The sequence below is a fragment of the Oncorhynchus gorbuscha genome, linkage group LG16 (assembly GCF_021184085.1).
Source record: "Oncorhynchus gorbuscha isolate QuinsamMale2020 ecotype Even-year linkage group LG16, OgorEven_v1.0, whole genome shotgun sequence".
NCBI classification, from domain to species: Eukaryota; Metazoa; Chordata; class Actinopteri; order Salmoniformes; family Salmonidae; genus Oncorhynchus; species Oncorhynchus gorbuscha.
This window is the reverse complement of record NC_060188.1, coordinates 36,897,157-36,924,956: the sequence shown is the minus strand read 5'-3', so window position 1 is coordinate 36,924,956 and position 27,800 is coordinate 36,897,157. Positions and strand designations below refer to the sequence as shown.

The 27,800-nt window shown below is 41.0% G+C and overlaps 1 protein-coding gene across 1 annotated transcript in view; it reads right to left on the bottom strand.

Annotated features, from left to right (window-relative positions):
• Nucleotides 1-2,094: 2,094 nt before the first annotated feature.
• The window catches only part of pitpnbl (phosphatidylinositol transfer protein, beta, like), a 32,851-nt gene continuing 7,145 nt past the window's right edge, over nucleotides 2,095-27,800 (bottom strand). The window contains exons 4-11 of the mRNA XM_046304528.1: nucleotides 26,713-26,804; nucleotides 19,823-19,830; nucleotides 19,657-19,731; nucleotides 19,304-19,387; nucleotides 11,326-11,403; nucleotides 10,999-11,106; nucleotides 8,401-8,523; nucleotides 2,095-2,889 (exon numbers count right to left, since the gene is read on the bottom strand). Of these exons, the coding sequence (XP_046160484.1) occupies nucleotides 2,842-2,889; nucleotides 8,401-8,523; nucleotides 10,999-11,106; nucleotides 11,326-11,403; nucleotides 19,304-19,387; nucleotides 19,657-19,731; nucleotides 19,823-19,830; nucleotides 26,713-26,804 (616 nt within the window). The 3' untranslated portion in view covers nucleotides 2,095-2,841. The remainder of the gene's footprint in view (nucleotides 2,890-8,400; nucleotides 8,524-10,998; nucleotides 11,107-11,325; nucleotides 11,404-19,303; nucleotides 19,388-19,656; nucleotides 19,732-19,822; nucleotides 19,831-26,712; nucleotides 26,805-27,800) is intronic.

Genomic DNA, 27,800 nt, shown 5'->3' with positions numbered 1-27,800 from the left:
CTCAGAGAGAGCTTATTGGTATGCCCTGTGTTGGTTGTAGCTCAGAGAGAGGTTATTGGTATGCCCTGTGTTGGTTGTAGCTCAGAGAGCTTATTGGTATGCCCTGTGTTGGTTGTAGCTCAGAGAGAGCTTATTGGTATGCCCTGTGTTGGTTGTTGCTCAGAGAGCTTATTGGTATGCCCTGTGTTGGTTGTAGCTCAGAGAGAGCTTATTGGTATGCCCTGTGTTGGTTGTTGCTCAGAGAGAGCTTATTGGTATGCCCGGTGTTGGTTGTAGCTCAGAGAGAGCTTATTGGTATGCCCTGTATTGGTTGTTGCTCAGAGAGTTTATTGGTATGACCTGTGTTGGTTGTAGCTCAGAGAGAGCTTATTGGTATGCCCTGTGTTGGTTGTTGCTCACAGTTTTTGTTAAGTATTTTGTAGCCGCTGCTTCTGAGGTAATGTATGTGCCAATAGGATTGCAGTGTTTTTGATTATTGAAATGGTTTACTTACATTTGTATTATTCTGTTTTTGTTCTCAGGGGGGAAGGGGAAGGCACCTTGGGAGTGCTTAGGCAAGAGGCCTACATATACCCGTAGTATATGTCTGTCGATGCACACTAGGTAAGACCTGGGCGGACCATCCCCTGTATTTTGGTTAGTGCGCCAGGTGGTGCTAGTTGGGTAAGTTTTTTTTTTTGTAAAAACATTTATTTAACCAGGTAGGCTAGTTTAGAACAAGTTCTCATTTACAACTGCGACCTGGCCAAGATAAAGCATAGCAGTGTGAACAGACAACAGAGTTACACATGGAGTAAACAATAAACAAGTCAATAACACAGTAGAAAAAGAAAATAAAAAGTCTATATACATTGTGTGCAAAAGGCATCTCTCTCCGGGCATGAGAGTACATACAGGCAAAAAGGCCCTCACTCCCTATCCAGGAACAGGCCTCTCTCTGGGCATAAACCAGGGTTTCCCAGACTCAGTCCTGCCCCCAGTGCACATTTTGGTCACAGTACTACAGTTGATTCAAATAATCAAAGCTTGATTGGTTATTTGAATCAGTTTTGTAGTTAGTGGTGAAGAAGAAAAAAAAAAAACTAAAAACGTGCACCGGGGGGGGGGGGGGGGGTAAGGACCGAGTTTGGGCTGGGTTAGACCACTTCAGCTGGGTTCCAACCTGAACGTTTAAAATGTTGATGCAGCCCCCAGTTATCCATAGTGTATACTTTTTTCTCTTATCAAAATGAAGATCCCCAAAATTTGGTCGGGAAAACTGTACCAAGAGATGACTTAGTATTGTAACTACATTGTGAAAAGGTAGTTACAATACTATGTTAAATCCACAGTCGAGATCCTTTATTAAAAGGCTTTACATTTGTCAGTCCATTTTGTAGATTAATCAAGGCCTAGAATCAATTCAGATTGCAAAATTTAAAGGTCACATGTGCAGAGACTGCATTCAAGGCAAATGTTGCATACGTCGGCTCAATCGGAAATCATAATTATCGCACTATGAGGATCTTCTATTGTCCGGATTGAATCTAGCCCGAAGTGTGGCAATGCCTCTCTTGTCCCTATGAAAGTGCCACCCCAGTAAAGTTTTCCATAGACTGGTGGGGCACGCTTGGCATTTAAACGCAATAAAGGTATTAATGGAAACAATTTAACACAGAGCGCTTTGTTCAAATTAACGCAGCTTACTTGGCTCTGATTAGATATCGGTGTCATGCTCTACAGAAGCAAAGCGAGCGAGTAGTGTCTGTAAAACATTAACATTGTCCCATTTGACCTATGTTGACACCGAACATACTGTATTAATTCCTCTGAAACTTTTTTCTTAGCTATCAGTTCTACACAAATACAGTGGTATCACATTCTACAATAGCAACACGTCAGTACTACTGAATATATATGTTTGCTATATCCAATCGATGAAATAAAAGGCATTAGCTGCAAAGCATAATTGCTTTAATCCCAGGAACCTGGGAATATTTTGGCAAGAAAAACAAGCAGACCAGAAGTGAAATTCAAAATGTCAAGTTGACACCCAAGAATGGTGAAACAGAATGAAAAAGATGGTATTTCCAACACATCTACAGTACCCCGTGCTTCATGATAGTCAATATTAGTCTTTATTATTATTAAATCAGACTCAACTCTCCAAAAGTTCCCTAGCCAACCCAACTCTTTGGAAGCGTGGTCTGGGCAGAGGCGGGAGGGGTTCCACTGGTTCCACTCAAGTTTTAAAAGACATGTCATCCACTCAATCATCTCAAAACTTTCATAGGTCTGCATTACAATGGTGACTCTCTCACAGGTTCTCTTCAATCTGAAGCTACCACTGAGACTCGAAGTAGCATACATTTGAATTAAAATAAGTGAATGGTTATCGTCATAATTTAGATACATGTGTAAATAGGAGAAATGCACCACAGACTTAATAGTGGGGGTGAGTTTTTATGGGATTCACTGGCATAGTCACGAGCTAATGGTTCAAAATGAATAAAAAACAGTGAGCGTAATAATACTTATTATAAAAAGGTTGATATTGTGTAACATTTTTCGGTAAAAAACAATGAATTTTGCCAGTAAATAATGAGGTTAAGAGCCAACGGAAAAGCAAGGACAAAAACTATGACAAAGATACACACTCATACACATTCTCTCATAGAAACCATGCACTCTCACGTACACATAGACACTTCCTGGATGAGGGATGACAGTTTCATGTGTGGAAGGACTCGGTGATGTGGCACGCTGTGAATGGCCATGGGGGGACTGAAGGTCGAATAATGGTTGATTAAACATAGCCCCATATCCCTCTCTTCCATCCAATCTATTTCTCCCTCCCTCTGTCTAGTCTTCTCCTGCTTTCATTCCTCTGACAGATCCCTCATTCCGCATCTGAAAAAAGCAGAGGAAAAACCATACATTTTATCCCTGCAACATGTAAAAATGCATCCAATCACACATTTTCCAGACATTCCACGAAGCAACATACATTTTTCGTTAAAATATGATTTTAAGCCATAGCAAAACACATTTAGTGTACAGTCGTGTATGACAACTACTGCAATAGCTTATACAGTATGTTGAGAGGGGCTAGGGTCAACTTGTCGTATCCGGTGTGCCGTGTGATCGTAAGTATGCTCCCAGTAATCTTCTCTCTCTCCGTCTCCCCTTCCGGAGGGCCTGAGACCGTAGGACGGCAGCTGAGGACACCCTTTTTACTCAAGTATGACAGTTGTTTACTTTATCCACCACTGCTATTAGCTATGCTGACTATGACACTACTTTAGCTAATATGGTGACAACGACGTAGGCTGTGTGTAGAGGTTTGGCTTGGGAAAGTTTTTTCGCCTGGTCACATATAGGACTGTGACGGTCACAAAATTGTCAGCCGGTGATTGTCAAGCAAATAACAGTTGGTCTCACACTTCAAGATGGCCACCATTGTGCCTGTACCCAAGAAGGCACAGGTAACTGAACGTAATGACTATCACCCCGTAGCACTCACCTCTGTCATTATGAAGTGCTTTGAGAGACTAGCCAAGGATCATATCACATCCTCTAACTTACTTGCCACCCTACAGCCACTTCAATTTGCTTATCGCCCCAATAGATGCAATCGCCCTCACTCTGCCCTATCCCATCTGGACAATAATGCGGTTTATTGACTATAGCTCAGCAATCAACACCATAGTACCCTCCAAGCTCATCATTAAGCTTGAGGCCCTGGAACTGAATCCCGCCTTGTGCAACTGGGTCCTGGACTTCCTGACGGGCCGCCCCCAGGTGGTGAAGGTAGGAAACATCACCTTCACTGATCCTCACCATTGGGGCCCCACAAGGGTGCGTGCTCAGCCCCCTCCTGTACTCCCTGTTCACCCATGACTGTGTGACCAAGCACACCTCCAACTCCATCATCAAGTTTGCAGATGACACTACAGTGGTAGGCTTGATTACCAACGATGATGAGACAGCCTACAGGGAGGTGGTGAGGGCTCTGGGAGTGTGGTCCCTGGAAAACAACCTCCCACTCAATGTCAACAAAAGGAGATGATTGTGGACTTCAGGAAACAGCAGAGCGTGCACCCCCCATCTACGTCAACGGGACCGCAGTGGAGAAAGTGGAAAGCTTCAAGTTCCTTGGTGTACACATCACTGACAAACTGAAATGGACCACCCACACAGACAATGTGATGAAGGCACAAAAAGAGCCTCAAACTCACATGCTGCTCATATATGTCAGTTAGGCTCTACACCCCGTGTAAAGTGGATTAATGTGCTTAATTTTAAGAAGTTATTTGGCCACTTTAGTTGTGATACAAACCTCATTAAATCATATAGGCCTATGGGCTAGGCTACATATGGTGTGTGACTTTGATTTGAACTAGTCACAAAAAAATGTATTGTTTCTTATGCTGGGCATCATTCAAAAGTGATAATATATAATTCAAGTGACAGGCTAATATTGTCAACCATCAGACCTTTCTTGATTTAATTTTGTCTTTACATAAACTAAATAATATATGTGTGAAATTGGTTTTGATTTAGAATAGACCCTTATCATGCACCTGTATTGAAACAGGGGCAGCTTGAAAAAAAGACATCTATGCACTTAAATAGCGTTTGGAGGATTCATTTCCCCGTGGCAGCCAGGTAGGCTATACTCCTGTTGGAAAGATAAGAAATTTGCTTAATATTAGGAAAGTGGAGAAATACATTTAGTAGGCCTAGCCTATAGAAAACTGATGGGATCCTTTTTTTTTTATGGCGGCCATCACTCGGTTTTCTCCCACAATCGCATAGCCTATAGAAATGTTACGCAACATGACCTCATGGGCTCGCATGAAGTGATTAGATTTTCAATTTCATTTGCATCTAATCATGTCAGAGTGATTAGAGGGACAATAGAGTGCTGAATACCAGGCAGTTAGCATGTTTGGCAGGCTACTAATGACAAGCAGCAGCATCAGAGCTTGGAGAAGCCTAATTACTGTGACTAAACGGTCATGTGGAATTTGACAGCCTTCATGACCAGTGACTGCTGGTGTTGCGGTAATAAGGTCACCGCAACAGCCCTAGTTACATACAGCTGTGTTTGTGCATTGTAGTCCACAAGCGAAGATAATGTGGCTGTTATGAGTGAACTCTGTTTACGCGTGATCAGGGGTGTATTCATTCTGCTGATTCTGTTGAAAAACATTTCTTCCAAAGAAAGTAAACGGAACAAAACGGGATAAACATACCTGAATTTGTCCAACAGAAACTCGTTTGCAACTGTTGGACTAATGATTACACCCCATATCAGCTAGATGCAGGCAAATGTGTGCAAGGCGGTATTGACTGTCACAGTTGGTCACCTCAAATTTGTCTCTCAAACTGTGTGCACCTACGTTTTAAACTTTCATTCATAGGCTAGGTTGTAGCAACCTCATGATGGATATAGGGAAAATGTAAGTATCATGTAGTAGCCTAAACCTATTGCTGTTACATTGAACTGGGTGAATGGAATATGAATGAGAGTCATCCAATATGCTGTAATAGGAATAAGGCCACAGTCATGAAAATAAAATCATCCTCCCTCATCTTAAAACGGCACTGTCCGCCACTGTGGTAGACATATAGGCCCTACGTGCACCGCACACAGAGACGGGCATTCCAGTGGCATTGTTGCCTCTGGAAAGAAGGTTTATTTTTGGTCAATTGCAGATTACGGTTTCAATAAAACATTAAAAAAACTCATTGTGAACCAAAAATGAATGTGATTAGGTCAAAACATTTTAAAAATTGATAAATTAAAAAAAAAATCTAATCACAGGGCGCCCTTGAGACCAATAAAAAAAAAAAATGTGTCGCACTGCCAAGTCAAACAGCTGCAAATGTGACTGTTTGGTCGCAGTATCAAACCCTGACATTTGCCAGAAAGAGCTTCCCGCTCTAAAATGGTTAAAGCAAACAACAACAAAAATCCAATGACTGGTTTGTATAAACCTTACGTACTGCCTCTATGACCTCAATGTTGCAATTTACAAATGCTATTATCCTTGTACCATAGAGTGAACAGTGTCCTGACAAGACAGCAACTTCTCTGAGCAAGGAAAAATCATGCATCAGCATCACTGATATGTAAAGTGAATTCATAAACTATTCAGACCCCTTTACTTTTTCTACATTTTGTTACATTACAGCCTTATTCTAAAATGTATTAAATTGTTTGTTTTTTTCTCTCAATCTACACACAATACCCTATAATGACAAAGCAAAAAAATATTTTTGCAAATGTATAAAAATCATGAAATATTACTCTGCACTTTTTTGAAACACCTTTAGCAACAATTACAGCATTGAGCCTTCTTGGGTATGACGCTACAAGCTTGGCACACCTGTATTTGGGGAGTTTCTCCCATTGTCCTCTGCAGATCCTCTCAAGCTCTGTCATGTTAGATGGGGAGCGTTGCTGCAAAGCTATTTTCAGGTCTCTCCAGAGATGGTCGATCAGGTTCAAGTCCAGGCTCTGGCTGGGCCACTCAAGGACATTCAGAGACTCGTCACAAAGACACCCCTGCGTTGTCTTTGCTGTATGCTTAGGATTGTTGTCCTGTTGGAAGGTGAACCTTCGCCCCGGGTCTAAGGTCTGAGCGCTCTAGAGCAGGTTTTCATCAAGGCTCTCTCTGTACTTTGCTCTGTTCATCTTTTCCTCAAAGAAATAGTCCGGACAAAAATCTGGTTGCTAATTATTTTTCGTTGCTAAGCAATCAATGAAGGCTGGCTAACATTCTTGTCACTTGCTAGCTAACAAGCTGTCGACAGCAAACAAAGATGTAAAACTCTCCAGCTGAAATGAGAGCAAACTATCTGCATTTGTTTGTTTTAGCTGGGGGTTTTTGACATCTCTTTGGATATATACAGTGCATTTGGAAAGTATTCAGCCACCTCAACTTTCTCCACATTTTGTTACGTTACAGCCTTATTCTAAAATTAATTAAATATGTTTCCCCTCCTCAATCTACACATAATACTCCATAATGACAAAGCAAACAGTTTTTATTTTGGCAAATGTATTAAAAATAAAAGGTGTGCCTTAAATAAGTATTCAGACCCTTTCTTATGAGACTTTAGATTGAACTCAGGTGCATCCTGTTTCCATTGATCATACTTGAGATGTTTCTACAACTTGGAGTCCAACTGTGGTAAATTCAAATGATTTGGAAAGGCACACACCAGTCTATATAAGGTTCCACAGTTGACTGTGCATGTCAGAGCAAAATCGAGAGCCTTAATCGACATCCACGTCTTTGGCGCCAGGGGAACAGTGGGTTAACTGCCTTGTTCAGGGGCAGAACGACAGATTTCTACCTTGTCAGCTTGGGGATTCGATCCAGCAACCTTCCGTTTACTGGCTCAATGCAATAACCACTAGGCTACCTGCCAGACCATGAGAAACAAGATTCTCTGGTCTGATGAATTCAAGATTGAACTTTTTGGCCTGAATACCATGTGTCACGTCTGGAGGAAACCTGGCACCATCACTACGGTGAAGCATGGTGGTGGCAGTGTCACGCTGTGGGGATGCTTTTCAGTGGCAGGGACTGGGACACTAAGCAGGATTGAGGCAAAGATGAACAGAGCAAAGTAGAGAGATCCTTGATGAAAACCTGCTTCAGACTGGGGCGAAAGTTCTCCTTCCAACAGGACAACGCAGGAGAAGCTTCAGGACAAGTTTCTGAATGTCCTTGAGTGGCCCAGTCAGAGCCCGGACTTGAACCTGATCGAACAACTCTGGATATACCTGAAAATAGCTGTGCAGCGACACTCCAACCTGACAGAGCTTGAGAGGATCTGCAGAGAAGAATAGGAGAAACTCCCTAAATACAGGCGTGTCAAGCTGATAGCATCATACCCAAGCAGACTCGAGGCTGTAATCTCTGTCAAAGGTGCTTCAACAAAGTACTTTCTGAAAATTAAAAAATGATATTTCCATTTGAATAAACTTAAAAATATCAACCTGTTATTGCTTTGTCATTATGGGGTACTGTGTGTAGATTGATGGAAAAAAATAATTTAATCAATTTAAGAATATAGCTGTTACGTAACAAAATGTGGAAAAAGTCAAGGGGTCTGAATACTTTCCGAATGCACTGTATGTATTTTGTCACACATTCTAACTATTTTTAAATTGAGATTTCCAATGCACTTTGTCTCGATCTGGTTTCATATGTGCCATTTACAAGAGTAAAAGGTATCAATGAGTAGAAATCCTCGAAATTAGATAATGCACTTGTGAAAAAGGAGCAGTACTAACACCAAATTGAACACCATTGGAGACTGTACAGGTAATAGTAAGGACTGTTTAGCAGGCAGAAAATGGTGCCCAATATTCATTCAATATCAGGGTTTATGAATGCATACCTGGTCCAGCTCTCTCTGTGTCTCCTCCTCCATCCGGCGGATGTCATCCATGGTTAGGTTCACCCAACGGTCTAGCCAGCAGAAGAGCTGCCGATGGAAATTAGTGAAGAGGCGCTTCTCTTGCTGCTCCAGGAGGGGGAGGGATGGAGGGCAGAAGAGGGGATATGAGTGGGGTGAGAGAGATATATTCTTATGGAACTCTTTTTCTAATTGTCTTCACCAGTTTTTTTCCAATCAGTACAGATGAAAGGGAAGAGACAATGAGAGGATGTGTTTTTAAGCAATCGCGAGAGCAGGGGTTCTCAACCTTTCTTACACAAGCAAGGCCTCACATTAGAATTTTCTTATTGATCAATCCTAAATCTAGTAGGGCATGTCAATCTGCTTTACATATATAAAAAAAGGTAATTGGAATGTGCTACCACAAAGAGATCATGCAGGACAATAGATTTCTTTGTTGGGATCTTTGAGGGCTCACTCTCTGGTAGGGATATGCATTTTACAGTAGATCAGTTTAAGTGAAACGGTTCATAAAACAAACATAAAAACAACACATTTAAAATATGTTGTTCTTGAAGACAAAACTGAATTATTCTAGTAAAACTCTCGCTGCCCTGGATGATTATATAGACTGGAGCAGTTATTCTGAAAATCCTAACGTGTCTTTCTATTGTGAATACCGTGAATACTCATTCCGGTTATTGGCTATGGCGATATCATCTATATATAAAATGCAGCTGCCACTGTATTGAAGCCATTGGATGCAGTTGATCATAGCGCATTGCGCTTTATTACGGGTGATAGGTTCAGTACACATTGGATTTTGAATCAGAAAGTAGCCTGGCTCCCTTTGAAGTCTTGTAGATCGATGTATTGCATTATTTTTTGTTTATACAGCCCTCTTGCATAAACTTCCACCATACCTTACCTCATTCTAACTTTCAGACGTAGAAGTTACCAGACCCGGATTCAGGGATGTCTAACCCTGTATACTAGGCAGTGTCAGAGGAAGGCCCACCTGGACTATTTACATTGACACCCCGCCCTTTGTTTTTACACTGCTGCTACTCGCTGTTTATTATCTATGCATAGTCACTTTACAAATTACCTCGACCAACCCCTCTCATTATATAGTGCCGGAAGGGATGGGCTCTTAACCAACTGTGCTATTTCACATTGTTTGTAACTTATTTTGTACGTAATGTTGCTGCTACCATATTGTTATTTTACTGCTGCTCTTTAATTATTTTAGACTTATCAATTATTTTTTGTGGTATTTTTCTTAAAACTGCATTGTTGGTTAAGGGCTTGTAAGTAAGCATTTCACTGTTGGGGAATTTTCATCTGCCCGGTCGTGACCGCTAGAGCCTGTGGATTTCTGAACATAACCCGCCAACCAAATGGAGGTATTTTGGATTTAAAAATAATCTTTATGGAACAAAAGGAACATTTATTGTGTAACTGGGAGTCTCGTGAGTGCAAACATCCGAAGATCATCGAAGGTAAGCGATTAATTTTATTGCTTTTCTGACTTGTAACAAATCTACTTGGCTATTAGCCATTTGTAATGTTTTGTCTGCTGAGAGAGATGTCCTTACAGAAACGCTTGGTATGCTTTCGCCAAAAAGCTTTTTTTGAAATCTGACACGCCAGGTGGATTAACAACAAGCTAAGCTGTGTTTTGCACTTGTGATGTCATGAAAATGTAATATTTTTAGTAATTTAATTTGAATTTGGCGCTCTGCAATTCAGCGGATGTTGACGAAAATGATCCCGGTAACGGGATGGGTGCATCAAGAAGTGAAGGGCTTGTAAGTAAGCATTTTAGGGTAAGGTTATACCTGTTATATTCGGCGCATGTGCCAAATAAAATATGATTTGCTTGTGAATCGTTGAATCATTGATGAGTGAAATGATTATTTCATACTATTATTCAACAGTGTAAAATGTTTAACATTAAAAGTTGTTGGCAAAGGTGGCGCAGTGGTCTAAGGCACTGCGTAGCTGTATCACTAGAGAATCTGGTTTGAGTCCAGGCTCTGTCACAGCCGGCCGCGACCGGGAGACCCATGGGCGGCGCACAATTGGCCCAGCGTCGTCTAGGTTAGGGGAGGGTCTGGCCTGCAGGGATGTTCTTGTCCCATCACGCACTAGCGACTACTATGGCGGGCCAGGCGCAATGCACACCGACTTAGTCGCCAGGTGTACGGTGTTTACTCCACCACACTAGTGCGGCTGGCTTCCGGGTTAAGCGGGCATTGTGTCAAGAAGCAGCGCAGCTTGGCTGGATTGTGTTTCGGAGGACGCAGGGGTATCGACATTGGCTTCTCCCGAGTCCGTACACCAATTGGGGAGAAAAAGGGGTAAAAACAAAGTGTACAAACAAGAAGACAAAAGACAAAATAAAAACAAAGACTACTGTGATGTTCACTGTGAATTTGAGCTGCGCAGCAAGAATCTTGCATTGCCAAGCCACATCCAAAGGTAAGAAAAGGTTGTAATTTCAATAAAGTTTCAAATCTGGGGATCTATGAAGAAGACGGTGCAGCAACAAGTCTAGTGAATGTAATGATGCTCTTAGCTCTTCTAAGCTCTTACCTTGTGAATAAAGTTCTCCACTCGTCCCTGCAGCCCCCACCAGCGGAAATGCACCGTTACAAGCTTATAGGCAGTCATATAGGGACAGTTACTGTTGTGGAGCTCTTTCTACACAGTAAAAGAGAGATTGAACAGACAAACAGGGGGAGGAATGAGAGAGGCAAAGGATACCCAGATTTAACATGTAAATCACTTTTCTATTCAATGCTAGATTGGGAAAACAAATATGCTTCTTTTACTTTGAAATGTCATGCTGCCTTTACGATACATAAAATCTATGGTAAAATATGGTAAATTAAAACAGAACAAGTGTAATTTCAGACATGCCTTCCATCCTGGTCCCAGGGGTCCTCTTCCAGTTTTTTCAGAATGGAAGATGGCTGGGTCTTCCTCTGGCTTATAGTCCTACATATGAAAACAGAGAAAAAGTACTTCATATGTATACATTTTACATATAGACTACAGTATGCATAGAATAAGGAATTAGACATGAACCTTAAATGGTATAAAAAGTCAAACATTTTGTTCAGGGAGTTAATCAACCATGGTTTGCCAGTGCCGTGATAAAAAATGTGTTGTAAAACAATTAATTTGAAGTATTTATCTGCACTGTATGTTTATTAGCTAGCCAGACAGGAATGGAATCATTCTTCTAAAACTATGAAATCCTTAAGAGTCTATTGACACACCAATGTGTCAATCTTATGTCACAAAAAAAGTCCCATCAAAATCCTTCAGCTTATGCTAGATATTTGTTTTTCGCATGCGCTACGTCTCAATCCAAGATGGCCGAGCTATAGCGGTGTTTGACAGACCATGGGTCTTCTGACAAAAAAATCTGTAGCGTTCAAACAGTCTACAAACAAAACTAGGTCCACTCTATGGAAAGATGAGACCCCTTCAAGCCCCACGGAACTCGTCTGAAGGTAACTCATACAAATAAATGGAAGTATGGAGGTAGTTTCAGTGCGAACAAAAATAAATGGGGTTAAATGTGCAAAAAAGATAAGAAAATAAATATTACATCTCCTAGATATAGGCCAGAAACATTAAAACCATATGATTTATTTTTTGACTCTCTTCTTGCCATTTATGAATGTGTTATTCAATGCGTTTCTATGGACTATAGTAGTAAAGGCCAAATTCATAATTTTTGTTATACCTAAAAAGGGTCCTAAAAGTCTAGATCAAATAGCTAAATGATCCATGGTATGAATAGGGCTGTTATGAGTCATGACTGCAGTCAAATTCCACATGACAATATTTTCATGGCTTCTGGAAGGAAATGCTGTCGGAATGCTCAACAGGTGTCACTCATTCAGCCGACAAACTTTCAACCGGTTCTCCCCATTAAGCAACGTGTCGGAGTCAGAGGCCGAGCCTTCTCTGGTCTCCCCTCCACAAGTTACGGGGTCTGAGCCGCCAAAGCCTCCCACCATTAGCGCTGACAAATTGAAAACCCTAGTCCTTAGCGACTCCATTACCCGCAGTACCAGACTTAAAAAGAATCATCCAGCGATTATACATTGTTTACCAGGGGGCAGGGCTACCAACGTAAAGGCTAATCAGAAGATGATGCTGGCTAATATCCTGACTACACCGCTCACGTTGCAAAAATACATTTAGGAATACATGTTATTAAATTATTGCGTGCGCCAACAAGCGTCTGCGTTGCCAAGGGCTAAAATACAAGTAATTCCTATTTCTAACGCAGATCGCGCTGCAAATCTTGCCTCTCCCAACTCCTCATTGGTTTATAGAAGCAGGTACCCACGTGCCATCTCCTCATTGGTTATACCCACGTGGGTGATTGAAAGACACTTTTGCCAGTTGTCGTGGTAATACTATGAAAGTGTAGATGCCAATCACCATATAAGTTCAAAGATGAAAAAGCCTAGGGGGTGATATAACTAGAAACAATTCGGTTGACCATTTTATGTGTGGATTAATTGTCAGAGTAGAGGACCTTGTGCATGTCAGGTAAAATAACTCAATGTTTATATCCCAGGATAAATTAGCTAGGAACAGCAAGCTAGCTAAATAGGAGAAATTATAGCTAGCAAGGGCAAGCTAACTAGCTAAATTGCCATACATGTGTAATGCTTTTCGACCTGTCCCCAAATTGAATGTAATTGGTTCAGTGTTTGTTTTGATATTTTAACCTGCGTGTCGTGATCGCGTTTGTTGTAGGGGACAAAATAAATGTATGCACGATAGCACATGATTGCGCGCGTTTTGGTTCTGTGTAAGGCTAAAACTGGCGGATGTAGAGAGTATAGGGATATTGTTATCCACATCGGCAACAACGATGTTAGGATGAAACAGTCAGAGGTCACCAAGCGCAACATAGCTTCAGCGTGTAAATCAGCTAGAAAGGTGTGTCGGCATCGAGTAATTGTCTCTGGCCCCCTCCCAGTTAGGGGGAGTGATGAGCTCTACAGCAGAGTCTCACAACTCAATCAATGGTTGAAAAACTGTTTTCTGCCCCTCCCAAAAGAATTTGTAGATAATTGGCCCCCTTTCTGGGACTCACCCACAAACAAGACCAAGCCTGGCCTATTGAGGAGTGACGGACTCCATCCTAGCTGGAGGAGTGCTCTCATCTTACCTTATGAACAGACAGGGCTCTAAACTCCTCTAGCTCCACAATGATATAGACAGCTTAGTGGAGTCTGCCACTAGCAGTCAGTGTAGTAAGCTCAGCTATCCCAATTGAGACAGTGTCTGTGCCTCGATCTAGGTTGGGCAAAACTAAACACGGCAGTGTTCGCCTTAGCAATCTCACTGGAATAAAGACCTCCATTCCTGGCATTATTGAAAGAGATAGTGATATCTCACATCTCAAAATAGTGCCACTTAATGTTATATCCCTCACTTCCAAGGCAGTTATAGTCAATTAATTAATCACTGATCATAATCTTGATGTGATTGGCCTGACTGAAACATGGTTTAAGGCTGATTAATTTACTGTGTTAAATGAGGCCTCACCTCCTGGCTACACTAGTGACCATATCCCCCACGCATCCCGCAAAGGCAGAGGTGTTACTAACATTTACTAAAGCAAATTTCAATTTACAAAAATGACTGCATTTTCATATTTTGAGCTTCTAGTCATGAAATCTTTGCAGCCTACTCAATCACTTTTTTTTCATAGCTACTGTTTACAGGTGTCCTGGGCCGTACACAGCATTCCTCACGGAGTTCCCTGAATTCCTAAAATCGGACCTTGTCACGACATTTTTTGTGACTTTAAAATTCACGTGGAAAAGTCCACAGACCCACTCCAAAAGGCTTTTGGAGGCATCATCGACTCAGTGGGTTTTGTCCAACATGTCTCTGAACCTACTTACTGCCACAGTCATACTGTGGACCCAGTTTTGTCCCGTGGAATAAATATTGTGGATCTTAATGTTTTTCCTCATAATCCTGGACTATCGGACCACCAATTTATTACATTGGCAATCGCAACAAATAATCTGCCTAGACCCTAACCAAGGATCATCAAAAGCCAGTAGTCTAATCTATAAGTGGCAAAAGCATGGATTAACTTTTCTGCATCATTTTTGGACTAAGTTTCAGATTTTTGCAATGTTACGAAGATGGAAAAAAGCTGTCCTTGAAATAGTCTTGATATGTTCATCAAAAGAAAGATCAGGGTCCAGAGTAACGCCGAGGTCCTTCCAGGTTGTCAGATCCAACATAAAATCTTTGTTTCTTAGGACCTAGAATCTCTGTTTTGTCCAGTTTTAAAAGTAAAACCATTTCCTTATGTCTGAAACACAGGCTTCCAGTGAGGGCAATTTTGGTACTTCACCATGTTTCATGGAAATGTACAGCTGTGTATCGTCCGCATAGCAGTGAAAGTTAACATTATGTTTCCGGTTGACATCACCAAGAGGTAAAATGTAGTGAAACAATAGTAGTCCTAAAACGGAACCTTAAGGAACACCGAAACTTGCAGTTGATTTGTCAGAGGACAAACCATCCACAAACTGATATCTTTCCGACAGTTATGATCTAAACCAGGCCAGAACTTGTCCATGTCGACCAATTTGGGTTTCCAATCTCTCAAAAGAATGTTGTTATCGATGGTGTCAAAAGCAGCACTAAGGTCTAGGACAGATGCAGAGCCTTGGTCTGACGCCATTAAAATGTAATTTATCACCTTCACGAGTGCCGTCTCAGTGCTATGATGGGGTCTAAAACCAGACTGAAGTGTTTCGTATATTATTTGTCTTCAGGAAGGCACGGAGTTGCTGCGCAACAGCCTTTTCATCTTTTATTTAACTTGATCCTAGGTCCTGGCAGTGTTGTGCAGATTCAGGACAACTGAGCTTTGGATAAATGCACAGATTTAAAGAGTCTAATTTGCATTCTAATGATCATGATCTTTTTGTCAAAGAAGTTCATGAATTTATCACTGCTGAAGTGAAAGCCATCCTCTCTTGGGGATTGCTTTTTGGTTAGCTTTTGCGACAGTATCAAACATAGTGAGGGATTCTGATCAGTGTTGCAACTCAGACACTTCATTCAGTATAAATGTAATTAGCCTGCCCCAGAGCATGTTAGTTCTGAAGCATTTGTTGCCGTAGAAATGTACATGGCTAAAAGGCGAGCCACTTTTGTGGTACCAGTTACCCTGAATTTTGTATTTATTAGGGATCCCCATTAGCTCATCACAATCCCCGCTGTTTGGTGCACACATTTGTTTACATTCCTATTAGTGAGAATTTCTCCTTTGCCAAAATAATCCATCCACTTGACAGGTGTGGCAGATCAAGAAGCTGATTAAACAGCATGATCATTACACAGGTGCACCTTGTGTTGGGGACAATAAAAGGTCACTAAAAAGTGCACTTTGGTTGCACCACACATAATGCTGACTGCAGGATGTCCACCTCAGCTGTTGCCAGATAATTTAATGTTAATTTCTCTACCATAAGCCATCGTTTTAGAGAATTTGGCAATAGGTTCAACCGGCCGCACCACCGCAGACCACGTGAATGGTGTTGTGAGGGCAAACAGAGTGCCCCATGGTGGCGGTGGGGTTAATGGTATGGACAGGCATAAACTATGGACAACGAACACAATCACATTTTATCGTGACGAGACCTATTGTCATGTCATTCATCCACCTCCATCACCTTATGTTTCAGCATGATAATGCACGGACCCATGTCACTTCAGTGCAGCTTTTGACATTATCGATCATGGTCTGCTGCTGGAAAAACTTGTGTTATGGCTTTACACCCCTTGCTATAATGTGGATAAAGAGTTAACAGAACACAGAGGGTGTTCAAACATAATCCAGGTAGAATCAGGAATTCCCCAGGGTAGCTGTTTAGGCTCCTTGCTTTTTACAATCTTTACTAACGACATGCCACTGGCTTTGAGTAAGGCCAGTGTGTCTATGTATGCGGATGCCTCAACACTATACACGTCAGCTACTACAGCGACTGAAATGACTGCAACACTTAAAGAGCTGCAGTTAGTTTCGGAATGGGTAGCAAGAAATAAGCTAGTCCTAAATATTTCAAAACTAAAAGCATTATATCTGGGACAAATAATTCAATAAACCTTAAACTTCAACTATATTTCATAATGAATGATGTGGAAAGTGAGCAAGTTGAGGTGACTAAATTGCTTGGAGTAACCCTGGAATGTAAACTGTCATGGTCAAAACATATTGATACAACAGTAGCTGAGATGGAGAGAAGTCTGTCCATATTAAAGCGCTACTCTGCCTTAACACTATCAACAAGACAGGTCCTACAGGCCATGGTTGTCATCACACCTAGGCTACTGTTCAGTAGTGTGGTCAGGTGCCACAAAAAGGGACTTGGGAAAATTGCAGTTGGCTCAGAACAGGAAAGCAAAGCTGGCCCTTAAAAGTACACAGGGCGCTAACATTAATAACATGCATGTAATTCTCTCATGGCTCAAAGTGGAAGAGAGACTGACTTCCTCATTACTTGTTTTTGTAAAAGGTGTTGACAAGCTGAATGTAACGAGCTCATGAATATAAGCTCCCCGCCCACTTAGACCGTTCCTTTAGGCTTCCAGATAGTTTGAGATGAAATAAAATGGTCTTTAATTCTGAGTATTTTAATAGTGTAAAAATATTATCGGAACGTTATGGTCATTCAAAGACTATTTTTACTTGGGATTTAGGATGACTGTGCGGGACCTTAAACAAGGCCCACAGAAACAGTGAAAGCAAAATAGCCCCAAACATCAAAGATCCACCACCATATTTTACAGTAGGTATGGGGTTCTTTTTTGCTTATGTATCCTCATTTTAACACCAAACCCACCACTGGTGTGCGGGTCCAAAGAGGTCTATTGTCAGGTGATCTGACTATAGCACCGGTTCCAATCCAAGTGCCAATGCCATTAAGCAAACTCCAAGTTTTCATTTGTTGGATGACATGAAAATAGAGCTCTTTGACCATGCACGCCAGTGGTGGGTATGTCATCAAAATAAGGATTCATAAGCAGAAAAGAACCCCATACCTACTGTAAAATATGGTGGAGGATCTTTGATGTTGTTATGAGGCCATTTTACTTCCACTGGTCCTGGGCCACTTGTTAAGGTCAATGGCATCATGAACTTTACCCAGTACCAGGACATTGTAGTGAAAAACCTGGTTGCCTCTGCCAGGATGCTGAAACTCAGACAAATGTGGATCTTCCAGCAAGACAATAACCCCAAGCACACATCAAAATCTACAAAAATGGTCTCAGTCCCCGGACTTGACCACGGCAGGGCCGGTGTTATGGATTTTACTGAGTTACAGCCTTAGGGCTCAAAGTGGAGGAGAGATTGACTTCATCACTACTTGTTTTTATATGAAGTGTTGACAAGCTGAATGAACCGAGGTGTCTGTTTAAAATACTAGCACAGTTAGGACACCCATGCATACCCCACAAGATATGCCACCAGAGGTCTCTTCACAATCCAAGAACAGACTATGGGAGGCGCACAGTACTACATAGAGCCATGACTACATGGAACTCTAATCCACATCAGGTAAATTGATGCAAGCAGTAGAATCAGATTATTATTTTTTAAACCTCTTATGGAACAACAGGGACTGTGAAGAGACACACACACACACAGGCGCTAGCACATGCACTATACAGACATACGTAAATTGTAATATTGTTGTATTATACATTTTGTATTATAGATATGTAGTGGAGTAATAATGCTATATGATGTACCATTTTATTTTTTGCTTAATGTGTAATGTAAGTGCCTTAATGTGTTTGGACCCCAGGAAGAGTAGCTGCTGCCTTTGCAGGAGCTAACGGGAATCCCTAATAAATAGAAAAGCAAATGTAACCCAATTTTTTTAAGTGATTTGTTTGACAATCAGATGAAAACATCATGACTGGCTGAGTTCATGCAACATTAAAAAGGTAATACATTTTTACAGTACATTTTTAAATTCCATATCTACTATAAACACTTATTATTTTTTTTAAAAACAAGGCCGAGGGAAGAAAATGCACCCGCCAATGTAAATCAAAGGCCCATCCAAATGATTCGTTATGGCGCTGGCCCTGAACCCCTTTGAAAACTTTGTTTGAATTCAAGAGGACAAGGCTGACAAGGCCGTCGAAGGCCGTTTAGTCGTGATAACCCTGGGAAAAAAAGCAACTGTTACAGCCAAGTTTGCTACTATGCACTCAAATGGTAAGACAAAGTGGCCCTGACACATGAATATTGCACCTCTGCTGGAGTTCAAATCAGACATTATTCCAGTTTAATTGTGCTGCCCAAACTCAGTTTCCACTTCCATCAACTAGGGATGTAAAACAACTGTTTACTGTTAAGTTTGGAACCACCTCTTCAATGTTGGGTGATTATCTTCATCCCACTTTAGCCTAAATGAAAATGACATACATTTTTTTAATGATACTTAAACTTTTACATTTGTCTCATCTTTACAGGTACAAGAAGAATGGCTTTGAATGTGGATGGGTTGTCAGGTTTTCATAAAAAAGAGCGACATATTCAATGTAAATATTTTATACATTTGACAGCAGCTGCCAGGTTGAAGATCCCTGCAGCTATACATTGTTCATTTACAAAATCATGACATCAAAAACAAACAGAACAAGAGGTTTGATGTTTTTGGGGTAAGAGTGGTCCTAGCCTCATTATGTAATTTTCAACAATTAAGGAATGCATTTAATTTCTTGAAGTTACAAATCAGCAACAGGACATTATGGTTTTAGAAATCCATTTTAAACACAAATAATTCATTTTCTCTAGAGGGAGTCTCTAAAAGGAACTTACCACATCATCAACTTGTGATCGGTCAGCGATGTCAATTGGAACAACCTCAGCCTCTTCCCATTCCTCTGGGGAAAGACCATGGGGCTTCAAAGAGAAAGTGAGGGGGACTTATACTGTTAACACGTTTCCACTGGTGTAATAACAGAATAGGAAAAAAAGTGACATCACATATACCTTCATAAATACAACAGAGTTTATTATCTCTGCATAAATTCATGCAGAATATATTGGTAAAGGCATTACAAATTGAGAAGATTCTGAATTTAAGAATTATATTTAGTTTTATTATTGCCCAATCCCAATACCGTGTTAAGTCTGCATTAGTGTAATAATTACTTGAAAAAAATTCTCACATTTTCTGTGGTCCCCATGTCTAGTTTGTGCCAGGTCTCAATCTTAATGAAAAAGTCATCCTTCATGTATTCATTCTGCGAAAAGAAAAATAAGTACAAATGTCTGCATAATGTATACACGCACACTGTAAACAAAAATAAGGTAATATAAATGAAAAACACTTACGGTCACAACTGCATAATCCCAGATTTAGAGCAAGACGAACAGGGTAGAGGGGAAAAAGAGAAAAGAAGTAGGAAGATACGTGATAATAGAACATTAAGGATGTTCCTACTAAAACTTTAACACGACAGTAGAATTAGCCACACATACAAATCCAAGGTATAAATCAAATACAAGTTATTTTTAAAGCTAGATACACCAAAGTTGGTGCACATATTCTTACGATAGTGCTGTGCTTCTAAAAATCAAGTGAGATTGGATCGTGCCCATCCCTCCCATTTATTTGGGATTGAGGTTTATAGCGGGATCTAAACTCAGCAAAAAAAGAAACGTCACATTTTTAGGACCCTGTCTTTCAAAGGATTCGTAAAAATCCAAATAACTTCACAGATCTTCATAGTAAAGGGTTTAAACACCGTGCTTCCCATGCTTGTTCAAAGAACCATGAACAACAGTCAAGACACTAACAGCTTACAGACAGTAGACAATTAAGGTCACAGTTATGAAAATTTAGGACATTAAAAAGAGGCCCTTCTACGGACTCTGAAAAACATCAAAAGAAAGATGCCCAGGGTCCCTGCTCACCTGCGTGAACATGCCTTAGGCATACTGCAAACAGGCATGAGGACTGCAGATGTGGCCAGAACAATAAATTGCAATGTCCGTACTGTGAGAAGCCTAAGACAGCACTACAGGGAGACAGGACGGACAGCTGATCCTCCTCGCAGTGGCAGACCCTGTGTAACAACACGTGCACAGGATAGATAGATCCGAATATCACACCTGCGGGACAGGTACAGGATGGCAACAACAACTGCCTTAGTTACACCAGGAACGCACAATCCCTCCATCAGTGCTCAAACTGTCCGCAATAGGCTGAGAGAGGCTGGAATGAGGGCTTGTAGGCCTGTTGTAAGGCAGGTCCTCACCAGACGTCTCCTATGGGCACAAACCCACAGTTGCTGGACCAGACAGGACTGGCAAAAAGTGCTGTTCACTGACAAATCGCGGTATTGTCTCACCAGGGGTGATGGTCGGATTGGCGTTTATCGCCGAAGGAATGAGCGTTACACCAAGGCCTGTACTCTGGAGAGGGATCGATTTGGAGAGTCCATCATGGTCTGGGGCGGTGTCAGCCTCATCGGACAGAGCTTGTGGCAATCTCAACGCTGTGCGTTACAGGGAAGACATCCTCCTCCCTAATGTGGTACCCTTCCTGCAGGCTCATCCTGACATGACCCTGCAGCATGACAATGCCACCAGCCATACTGTTCATTCTGTGCTGGATTTCCTGCAAGACAGGAATGTAAGTGTTCTCCAGTGGCCAGCGATGAGCCCGGATCTCAATCCCGTTGAGCACGTCTGGGACCTGTTGGATCAGAGGGTGAGGGCTAGGGCCATTTCCCCCAGAAATGTCAAGGAACTTGCAGGTGCCTTGGTAGAAGAGTGGGGAAACATTTCACAGCAAGAACTGGAAAATCTGGTGCAGTCCATGAGGAGGAGATGCAGTGTAGTACTCAATGCAGCTGGTGGCCACACCAGATACTGACTTACTTTTGATTTTGACCCCTTCCACCTATGTTCAGGGCCATATTATTCCATTTCTGTTAGTCACATGTCTGTGGAACTTGTTCAGTTTATGTCTCAGCTGTTGAAACTTATGTTCATACAAATATTTACACATGTTAAGTTTGCTGAAAATAAGGTGACGGTGAAAGGATGTTTCTTTTTTTGCTGAATTAAGATAATAGTATGTAGGTAGTAATTCAAAAATCATGTTAAACACTATTATTGCACACAGAGTGAGTCCATGCCACTTATTATGGGACTTGTTAAGCACATTTTTACTCCTGAACTTATTTATGCTTGCCATAACAAAGGTGGTGGATACTTGACACATGACATTTCAGCTTTTCATTTAATTAATTTGTTTTTTAAAATTCCACTTATACATTATGGGGTATTGTGTGTAGGTCAGTGACAATCACTTTTAAATACAGGCTATAACAACAAAAAGTTGAGGTGTGTGAACACTTTCTGAAGGCACTGTATAAGCTAACTCATTACAGACCGTTCCTCATCAGTTCTGTCACTGCTCCATCATGTGTGTCCCACATAGACACTTAAGTCCTGCATCGGGTCGTATACCCACGGTTCCCCATGGGTGAACAGCAAAAAAAAAAAGAATGTAGAGGTCGACCGATAATGATTTTTCAACGCCGATACCGATTATTGGAGGACCAAAAAAAGCCGATACCGATTAATCGGACACATTTGATTTATTTATAATAATGACAATTACAACAATAATGAATAAACACTTATTTTAATACATCAATAAAATCAATTTAGCCCCAAATAAATAATGAAACATGATCAATTTGGTTTAAATACTGCAAAAACAAAGTAAAAGTGCAATATGTGCCATGTAAGAAAGCTAACGTTTCAGTTCCTTGCTCAGAACATGAGAACATATGAAAGCTGGTGGTTCCTTTTAACATGAGTCTTCAATATTCCCAGGTAAGAAGTCTTAGGTTGTAGTTATAGGAATTATAGGACTATTTCTCTCTATACCATTTGTATTTCATTAACCTTTGACTATTGGATGTTCTTATAGGCACTTTAGTATTGCCAGTGTAACGGTATAGCTTCCGTCCCTCTCCTCGCTCCTACCTGGGCTCGAACCGGGAACACAAAGACAACAGCCACCCTCAAAGCAGCATTACTCATCGCTCCACAAAAGACGTGGCCCTTGCAAGGCAAGGGGAACAACCACTCCAAGTCTCAGAGCGAGTGACGTTTGAAACGCTATTAGCGCGCACCCCGCTAACTAGCTAGCCATTTCACATTGGTTACACCAGCCTAATCTCGGGAGTTGATAGGCTTGAAGTCATAAACAGCTGCTGGCAAACGCAGGAAAGTGTTGTTTGAATGAATGCTTACGAGCCTGCTGGTGCCTACCATCGCTCAGAATGCTCTATCAAATCATAGACTTAATTATAACATGATAACACACAGAAATACGAGCCGTACGTCATTAATATGGTCGAATCCGGAAACTATAATCTCGAAAACATAACGTTTATTCTTTCAGTGAAATACAGAACCATTCCGTATTTATCTAACGGGTGGCATCCATAAGTCTAAATATTGCTGTTACATTGCACAACCTTCAATGTTAGGTCATAATTACTTAAAATTCTGGCTAATTAGGCGGCCCAAACTGTTGCATATACACTGACTCTGCGTGCAATGAACGCAAGAGAAGTGACACAATTTCACCTGGTTAATAGTGCCTGCTAACCTGGATTTCTTTTAGCTAAATATGCAGGTTTAAAAATATATACTTCTGTGTATTGATGTTTATGGTACACAGAGCAACGATACACACCGCATTGATTATATGCAACGCAGGACATGCTAGATAAACTAGTAATATCAACGATGTGTAGTTAACTAGTGATTATGATTGATTTTTATGAGCTACATTTAACGCTAGCTAGCAATTTACCTTGGCTTACTGTATTCGCGTAACAGGCAGGCTCCTCGTGGAGTGCAATGAAAGGCAGGTGGTTAGAGCGTTGGACTAGTTCACTGTAAGGTTGCAAGATTGAATTCCCGAGCTGACAAGGTAACAATCTGTCGTTCTGCCCCCGAAAAAGGCAGTTAAACCCACCGTTCCTAGGCAGACATTGAAAATAAGAATGCGTCCTTAACTTACTTGCCTTGTTAAATAAAGGTGTAAAAAACATCTATACACACACACACACACACACACGTGTATATATATATATATATATATATTTTTTTTTTATCAGCCAAATCGGTATCCAAAAATACAGATTTCCGATTGTTATGAAAACTTGAAATCGGCCCTAATTCAAAAATCGGCCATTCCGATTAAAACCGTGGGTCAGTTCGCGGTTCAGAGCAATTAAATTGCGGGCCGAAAACATTTTAAATCAAGATAATGAGCCTTAAAAACCCAGGAGCTTGATGTACTTCCTGTCTGTGAGCGGCAAGGCAGACATAAGGCTATCAGCCACACACGCATTAAGTTTGTGTGGAGCCGGGAACTGTCCCTTATTTATGTGATGCTAAAACTTTCTATTTTGTCCACGCAGAGAGCTTATGGTTCCTCGCCACAAATGAGAATATGACACATTGCCAAGTTTACTTTCCCTGAATAGCCTAGCTCACAGGGAAATTACTAACAGAGGCAGAACCAGAGAAATAAAAAGGTTATAAGGGAATTTAGGCTACAACATCATTGTGGAAACAGGTGCTGCGCAAGTGAAATCCCCAGGAAGGACAACAACGCGGTAGATGGAGACAGCCTGCACAAAGTGCAAGCAGGTAGGCCTATTCGTTTTGATAATTAAGTTAATTATTACATTCATTCAGGCTTTCGTTCATTAGACCAGTGTAAACCGGTTCATCTGGTAAAATTTTGAGTAGTCTACTAAAGTGTTTTAGTTTGAATTCAGTTTGAATTAAGCCTAAACAATTTGATAACCATATTGAATGTAAGGGTAGGCCTATTGTTTTGTTATATTATAGGCTTTCATTAGGTAAGAAGGCTAATTAGAAAGCTATTTTTCTCAAAGTGATTTGAGTGATACATCACATTATGAAAATATTTCTTAATTCATGGCATGGTTTCCTTTTATGCAAATGTTTAATAGACAGGCAGACAAGTTTATTCAAGCAAGAAAGAAGAATAGTAGTAATAATTATTATTATAATAAATCCTACTACTCTGGAGTCATATAAACAATTAAACAAATTGATGTTATATGACGGGTAACGGACCAGCTCTCATAATAATTACAGTGGGGTAAAAAAGTATTTAGTCAGCCACCAATTGTGCAAGAACTCCCACTTAAAAACATGAGAGGCCTGTAATCTTCATCATAGGTACACTTCAACTATGACAGACAAAATGAGAAGGGAAAAAAAAATCCAGAAAATCACATTGTAGGATTTTTAATGAATGTATTTGTAAATTTTGGCGGAAAATAAGTATTTGGTCAATAACAAAAGTTCATCTCAATATTGTGTTATATACCCTTTGTTGGCAATGACAGAGGGCAAAGGTTTTCTGTAAGTCATCACAAGGTTTTCACACACTGTTGCTGGTATTTTGGCCCATTCCGCCATGCAGATCTCCTCTAGAGCAGTGATGTTTTGGGGCTGTTGCTGGGCAACACGGACTTTCAACTCCCTACAAAGATTTTCTATGGGGTTGAGATCTGGAGACTGGCTAGGCCACTCCAGGACCTTGAAATGCTTCTTACGAAGCCACTCCTTCATTGCCCGGGCGGTGTGTTTGGGATCACTGCCATGCTGAAAGACCCAGCCACATTTCATCTTCAATGCCCTTGCTGATGGAAGGAGGTTTTCACTTAAAATCTCCCGATTCATGGCCCCATTCATTCTTTCCTTCCTTTACACGGATCAGTCGTCCTGGTCCCTTTGCAGAAAAACAGCCCTAAAGCATGATGTTTCCACCCCCATGCTTCACAGTAGATATGGCGTTCTTTGGATGCAACTCAGCATTCTTTGTCCTCCAAACACAACGAGTTGAGTTTTTACCAAAAAGTTATATTTTGGTTTCATCTGACCATATGACATTCTCCCAATCTTCTTCTGGAACATCCAAATGCTCTCTAGCAAACTTCAGACGGGCCTGAACATGTACTGGCTTAAGCAGGGGGACACATCGAGCACTGCAGGATTTGAGTCCCTGGCGGCGTAGTGTGTTACTGATGTAGGCTTTGTTACTTTGGTCCCAGCTCTTTGCAGGTCATTCACTAGGTCCCCCCATGTGGTTCTGGGATTATTGCTCACTGTTCTTGTGATCATTTTGACCCCACGGGGTGAGATCTTGCGTGGAGACCCAGATCGAGGGAGATTATCAGTGGTCTTGTATGTCTTCCATTTCCTAACAATTGCTCCCACAGTTGATTTCTTCAAACCAAGCTGCTTACCTATTGTAGATTCAGTCTTCAGTCTGGAGTGTGACTGTTTGAGGTTGTGGACAGGTGTCTTTTATACTGATAACAAGTTCAAACAGGTGCCATTAATACAGGTAACGATTGGAGGACAGAGGAGCCTCTTAAAGAAGAAGTTACAGGTCTGTGAGAGCCAGAAATCTTGCTTGTTTGTAGGTGACCAAATACTTATTTTCCACCATAATTTGCAAATAAATTCATAAAAAATCCTACAATGTGATTTTCTGGATTTTTTTTCTCCTTTTGTCTGTCATAGTTGAAGTGTACCTATGATGAAGATTAAAGGCCTCTCTCATCTTTTTAAGTGGGAGAACTTGCACAATTGGTGGCTGACTAAATACTTTTTTGCCCCACTGTATATGTGTAAGGTTGCAAATAAAAAAATCTGTCCCGATGTGTGGTATCGGGCTCGGAATTGATGTGGCCGGCGTGGAACAGGCGCAAGTCCAAAACACTGACCAGTACAGGACTCCAACATACACACCTGTTCCACACTGAAGCTCCACCATAAGGAATATTAGAACATATCTGCCTGCACTTACCCTTTGCCCAGGCATTCAAAAACATTATGCTTAGTCATGATTCGTCCAGTTGGCGCATTCGATTTTGAGCTATAGCAAAACTTTTGTTAAAGCAGTTTGTTTTTCACACATTTTTGGGTTACGATTACCATCCTGTATCACAATGTTTTATGGGTACATTATCATGACAGGACAAACCTATAGATTACTGCTTTTTTCGAGAAGAAATTGTGACCACAGAAACAGAAAACCAGATACTATGAATGTTATTCACTTGAGCAGGAAACTCAATCAAACCCCTCTCACACACACACACACACACACACACACACACACACACACAGCCCTGAACACTCACTGGTGCGACAATAGGGGTAGGCATTCCAAGCTTTCTCGTGGAAGACAAGGGCTCCCTCTGGAGCAAACATCTGGATGAAACTGGGTACCTTGCTGTAAGAGTGAGAGGATAGAATTGATTCAATCATGCAACAAAAACAGTTATGAGTTATTGTTTTAACACAAAATGTCCTCCAAGTAGGGTTCTTATACTTTCAACACAGGTAGAAAGAATCAAAACAATCAGTAACTATTTTTTCTTGAAAAGGTCACTAATAGTAAAAGTAATTGAAAGTTCTACATACTCAACTAGCTAGTTACCCTCTGACTGAAGCCATTTTCCAGTGACAATGGTTTGTTCTGTATTGGGATTTCCAGCAAACCATTTTTATGCAAAGTCCTCTTGTACCCCAAAACTTACTTGAACTGCAAAGCATGTATTGGGGACAAGCGTTTATCACAGTTTGAGGTGTGGAAAGCCCAGCTCACCCCTTAATGATGTGGTTCTCTCAGTCTACAAGTTGACAAAAAAAAAGCTTCTCATAATAGGTTGTGTTCAATACACTGCAACTGTTACTAAAGGGGGGGAAGTGATCATTTCTCTCTGGCTACAGATTTGCATTTTGACAGGTAAAATGTGTGAATGTGTACTTACACTTTAACCCGGCGCTTAGTAGAGCCCATTTATTTTTATAAAATTAGAAAACATATACCCGGGACTTGACATGGTTGGATAGAATTAAGAGTAGGCCTAATAATCACATGGATGATGTTAAGCCACGTGATATACAGATTAGTGTTTCCTTTATTATGAGGGATACAAAAGTATATTGAAAGCAGGTGCTTCCACACAGGTGTGGTTCCTGAGTCAATTAAACAATTAACATCTCATTATGATTAGAGTCAGGTATTAAAACACCCAGTTGCCCATTATTTTTGGCAACCATGGCTAGAAGAGAGCTGTGACTTTAAAAGAGGGTTCTCAAAGGAGTATAGAGGGTTTAAAGGGTGTGTGTCAGTCACCAGATCCTAACCCAATTTAACTTTTAGCCTGCGATAGAGTTTTCCACCACCACCAAAAGGTGGAATTTCTCCAGGAATAATGGTGTT